This window comes from Solanum stenotomum, chromosome 7 (assembly GCF_019186545.1).
Source record: "Solanum stenotomum isolate F172 chromosome 7, ASM1918654v1, whole genome shotgun sequence".
In the NCBI taxonomy this organism is placed as follows: Eukaryota; Viridiplantae; Streptophyta; class Magnoliopsida; order Solanales; family Solanaceae; genus Solanum; species Solanum stenotomum.
Window position 1 is genome coordinate 24,858,598 of NC_064288.1, and position 5,259 is coordinate 24,863,856.

The 5,259-nt window shown below is 33.0% G+C and overlaps 2 protein-coding genes across 2 annotated transcripts; both read right to left on the reverse strand.

Annotated features, from left to right (window-relative positions):
* Positions 1-727: 727 nt before the first annotated feature.
* On the reverse strand, positions 728-2,701 carry LOC125871254 (uncharacterized). Its single transcript, XM_049551852.1, has 4 exons — positions 2,271-2,701; positions 1,910-2,197; positions 1,727-1,826; positions 728-1,637 (listed from the first exon to the last, which is right to left on the reverse strand). The coding sequence occupies exons 1-4, from the start codon at positions 2,585-2,587 to the stop codon at positions 927-929; spliced, it is 1,416 nt and encodes a 471-aa protein (XP_049407809.1). The 5' UTR covers positions 2,588-2,701; the 3' UTR covers positions 728-926.
* Positions 2,702-2,758: 57 nt separating this feature from the next.
* On the reverse strand, positions 2,759-4,904 carry LOC125869771 (uncharacterized). Its single transcript, XM_049550211.1, has 3 exons — positions 4,815-4,904; positions 4,647-4,724; positions 2,759-4,555 (listed from the first exon to the last, which is right to left on the reverse strand). The coding sequence occupies exons 1-3, from the start codon at positions 4,902-4,904 to the stop codon at positions 2,759-2,761; spliced, it is 1,965 nt and encodes a 654-aa protein (XP_049406168.1).
* Positions 4,905-5,259: the final 355 nt, after the last annotated feature.

Here is a 5,259-nt window from a genome sequence, read left to right on the forward strand (position 1 = left end):
CCCGAGTGCATCATAGTGGGACCCCTAGTTCGCTTAGATTGCTCTTCACTCTCATTAGAATCTATAAATAATCAAAGATAAAAAGAGGCAAATTTATTATTGATATAAAAATTATTTAACTACATTATACTATGAAAGGAAGAACAAATATCAAGAGATTTAATACCTGGAAGATTTTTTGTATCATGTGATTCATCTCTTTCATTTTGTGGCCAATTTTGGGGCGGTTGAGGCATTGACATACTTCCGATTTGTTGTTTTTGTTGCTCAGAATCTATAAATAATCAAAGATAAAAAGAGGCATATTTTTGAAGAATAAATATCATGATATTTAATACCTGGAGGTTTTTTTGTATCATGTGATTCATCTCTTTCATTTTGTGGCCAATTTTGGGGGGGTTGAGGCATTGACATACTTCCAATTTGTTGTTTTTGTTCCTCAGAATCTATAAATAATCAAAGATAAAAAGAGGAAAATTTATTATTTATATAAAAATTATCTAACTACTTTAAACTATGAAAGGAAGAATAAATATCATGATATTTAATACCTGGAAGATTTTTTGTATCATGTGATTCATCTCTTTCATTTTGTGGCCAATTTTGGGGCGGTTGAGGCATTGACATACTTTCGATTTGTTGTTTTTGTTGCTCCGAAGAATCATATAAAAGCTCACTTTGACTAGAATTTCTCTGTCTTTTTCTTGGCATTTCACGAAGTTCCTCAGTAGCTATGAATCCTACCAAATTTAAAGTAGTTTCTACTATATAAAAGTATAAAATAATATCTAACTATCATGTCAAATAATAAGATATATAAACATATGAGATTTTAACAGCTGAATGAAGAGTAAAAACATCAAAGTCATTATTGTTCAAAAATCAATTGTACTGAAATAGTGATTATACTACTATAGTAACAAAAACTAAGATATGTTGTCATCTTCATCATATGCTTCATTACTTTCCAAAGTTTCTGGGTCAATTTCTAATCCTGGTACTCCTTCTCTAACCCATTCAATGTCTTCTTCAGTTTCAAATGTTGTGTCATCCAATTGTTGTTCAGGCCACAACTCCATATGTCCTTCCTTATGCTCAGTTGTTGGTGTGTCATCACCTAAATCATAAAAACCTCTTGGCTTAAGTTTAACAACCATTCGCCACTCCTTTTCCATAGGATGATCGACATAAAACACTTGTTGAGCTTGAGAAGCAAAGATGAATGGTTCATCTGATAACTGATGTCTTGTATACAGTAGATGATTAAAATTCACAAGAGTAAATCCATAATCATCTTTCTTAATAAGACCCTTGCTATTGTTCACCCATTTACATTTAAACAATACAAACTTGAGATTCTTGGAATAATATAACTCAATTATGTCTGTGAGGATTCCATAAAAAGAAACCTCTGCCAATATGGGATTTTTATCCTTTGTGCTTGCATAACTTTGAGTGATAGCCTTTAACATAATACCACTATTTTGAGTTTTTCTCTTAACATCACGAGACTCTGTTAAGTATCTAACTCCATCACATATATAGCCAGTCATTCTTTTTGCTTGTATTAATGGGCCAATAGCTAAAGTTTGAATATCCTCAGATATTTTTTCACCAGCCATATGCATCTTCTCGACCTAGCATTCAAAAATAAAGATGTGATCTAAAAGTTATAATTACCTATATAGTAATATATGAGCTAATATTTTAGCAAGTTGATACTTACGTGATTTCTAAACCATAGTTGAAATATTTCATTATGAATTCGATCCACATTATGTCTTGATAGACGAGGATTTTCCTTCTTGATTTCTTTTATATGTTCACTACGGAAGTAAAACACATAACTATTTAAAAGAAAATTATTTAATAATTAATTACTAAGTATAAATTATGATTTAATACTTACTCACGATATGAAGTTGTGGAGGTAGAATTAAATAAAACATATCTGTGGGCTTGAGCACGTGTAATGTCATCAAGCTTAAATCCTTTCTCTCTACTTGATCGACGACCCTCTTGGTCTGTCGTTTCACTAGATAAAACATCATTTCTTAGAGGTGGATTAGACTTAGTCTCGACGTCATCTAAATACCATGAGCAAAACGTCATTAACTCGTCTATCCAACGTCCCTCTGCAATCGCACCTTCTGGATAACGTCTATTCCTTACGTAGTTTTTAAGACAAAGCAAGAACCTAAAATAGACAATTTTTAGAATACAAATACAATTTCTTGTAAGTATGATAAAAAAAAATAACAAAATGATACCGTTCGATAAACCACATTGAACGATATTGTGAAGGTCCTCCCAACATTGCTTCTTCAGCTAAATGGATAAGTAGATGTTCCATGATATCAAAGAAAGATGGAGGAAATATTCTCTCCAAATGACATAGAGTTATTGCAACTCGATCTTGGAGTTTTTCTAAGTCACCTATCTTCAGATCTTTTGAACAAATGCCCCTAAAGAAATTACTTAATTCAATCAATGGCTTAAGTACATTCACTGGCAGGAGATTCCGCAAGGCAATAGGAAGGAGTTGTTGCATTAAAATATGGCAGTCATGACTCTTCAACCCATGCATTGTGCATTGCTTCAGATCAACACAACTTGAGATATTTGAAGCATATCCGTCTGGAACTTTCACATCTTTTAACACTTGTAAGAGGATGTCTTTTTGTGTGTTACTCAATGTGAAACATGCAGGAAGAAGATAATATTTTCCATTAGCCTTTTTCTTAGGATGCAAAGCTTTTCAGATCCCCATCTCTTGTAAATCTAAACGGGAGTTTAAATTATCTTTTCCTTTTCCATCAACATTCAATAATGTCCAAAATATATTGTCAAAGACATTCTTTTCAATATGCATCATATCAAGATTATGACGAATCATATTGTCTTTCCAGTATTCCAACTCAAAAAATATGCTCTTTTTGTTCCATATATTTTGCACCAAATTATCAACATCATCCCATTTCCTTTTACGAGATTTGGCCAATAGATCTTTACCAAACTTGTTTTTAACATTATTCAATTGCTTAAGAATCTCAATTCCCGTCAACCGTTTAGGTGCTCCATCTAACTCCACAAGGCCATTGAATGCCACTTTATCTTTTCGAAACTTGTGTCCATGAGATAACCATCGTCTATGAGACATGAAACAATATTTTCGCCCATTTTTCAACCTTGTATGTTTAGTTTTGGTAAGACAACATGGACAAGCATATCTAGTTTTCACACCATATCCTGATAAGTTACCTAACCCTGGAAAATCACTAATTGTCCAAAGCAATGTTGCACGCATTTGAAACATGTGATTGTTTGATATGTCATAAGTGGCAACACCAACCCACAATTCTTTTAACTCATCAACTAAGGGTTGTAGATAGACATCAATATCATTACCTGGTGCACAAGGACCATCAATAATAGTTGATAATATCATATATGGTTGTTTCATGCACAACCATGGTGGCAAATTATATGGAATCAAGATAACAGGCCATGTGCTATGTGAGATAGACATAGACTTAAATGGACTAAAGCCATCTGAAGCCAATCCAAGTCTAACATTTCGAGGATCTCGAGCAAAATCTGTATGTGCTTCATCAAATTTCCTCCAAGCAATACTGTTTGCAGGATGTCGCATTACTCCATCTCTAGTGCGACCTTCAGCATGCCATCTCATTTGAGTAGATGTTTTAGCTGACATAAATAGTCTTTGAAGTCGTGGTATTAATGGAAAATATCTAAACACCTTTGATGGAATTTTTGATGTTTCTAAACTAGAATTAACTGATGCCCCTTTGAACTGTTTGTATCTTGGAGCTTTGCAAAACTTACAAGACGTTCTATCTTTCGTCTCATTCCAATAAATCATACAATCATTTGGACATGCATGTATCTTTTTATATTCAAGTCCTAAATCTTTAATAATCTTCTTTGAATCATAAAAGGACTTGGGCAATGTTTCACCTTCTGGAAGCACATCTTTTAACAACTCTAATAGCATGGAAAATGATTTGTTACTCCATCCATTGAGACACTTTAAGTGTAATAGACGAACAAGGAACGAAAGTAGTGAATACTTGCTTCTAGGATATAACTCACGTTCAGCTTCTTTCAGTAAGCGAAAGAATTCTTCAGTCTTCTTATCAAAACCCATGTTATGTTGATTTGACCCATCAAATCCTTCAGCACTAGTGTCCATATCAACAAAAGATGTAGGAGGAATTCCAAATGCTTCATGTAACATGTCTTGCATCTCATCACCTTTATCTAACTGATTGACCAATTTTGATGAAAATAGCTCCTCACCATGATAAATCCAACTAGTGTAACTAGTTAGAAATCCATCAACCACAATATGTTCAACAATCAAATCTTTTTGAACAAATTTCATATTACGACACTTTCGACATGGACACAATATTGCAGATGCATCTGGCCTATCTAATGATGCAAAATGAAAAAACTCTTTGGCTCCATTCTCATATAAAGGATCAAGCCTATTCAATATATTTATCCAACTTTTATCCATTAAGTATATAACCTATACATATAGCAAACAAGAATTATACCCTCATACTATTAAAGACTAATATCTCCATACTATTAAAGAAAACAACAAAACACATACTAACCTGCAAAGTCCACACAAAGAGTCCTGAAATTGATATCAATGTTCTTCCACTACAGTTGCTTTCTTTGTAATCTTCAAACTGCAAATCAATAGTTAATTTTCAACAAATCACTATAATGTATGAAGGCTAGTCATGTGAAATTATCAGTACTTGAGGTAATATACTCACCTCAAGTAAATCAAGTAGTAAAAGAGAAGAGGAAGAGAGACAAAAGGTGAATCTAACGGAACAATGAAAACAAAGGTAATGGTACACCATTACAGGTTCTTCTCCAAGACTTATACATGATGCATCTAAATTGCTGGATAAAAGAAGTCAACTAGGCAGAGTGACCAAGCTGACTTAACAAATAAGATGTCTTGCATTATATGTTGGAATTTACTTGGTTCTTGTTGTTTCAATATATAAACGACAAAGCTTTTAAAAACTGAAATAAAACAAATAATGTCATACCATAACTAGGTATCACTTTTCCTAGGTTTGTTGGGAGTACAATACTTACCTGCAATTATAGGTTTGTTGTCATACAATAAACTGTTCATATGACTATCAAACTAAAACTTTCACATTCTTCCTAGATTTGCTGAAGTCTAATATAGAATATGCCAGAAGA

Coding starts and splice junctions, on each gene's coding strand:
- LOC125869771 (XM_049550211.1), bottom strand. CDS start 4,904: ATGGTGTACCATTACCTTTGTTTTCATTGTTCCGTTAGATTCACCTTT. Junction 4,725..4,814: donor TACTACTTGATTTACTTGAG/GTGAGTATATTA, acceptor ATTGATTTGCAG/TTTGAAGATTACAAAGAAAG. Junction 4,556..4,646: donor TCTTTGTGTGGACTTTGCAG/GTTAGTATGTGT, acceptor CTATATGTATAG/GTTATATACTTAATGGATAA.
- LOC125871254 (XM_049551852.1), bottom strand. CDS start 2,587: ATGCATGGGTTGAAGAGTCATGACTGCCATATTTTAATGCAACAACTC. Junction 1,827..1,909: donor TCCACAACTTCATATCGTGA/GTAAGTATTAAA, acceptor TTACTTCCGTAG/TGAACATATAAAAGAAATCA. Junction 1,638..1,726: donor AACTATGGTTTAGAAATCAC/GTAAGTATCAAC, acceptor TTTGAATGCTAG/GTCGAGAAGATGCATATGGC.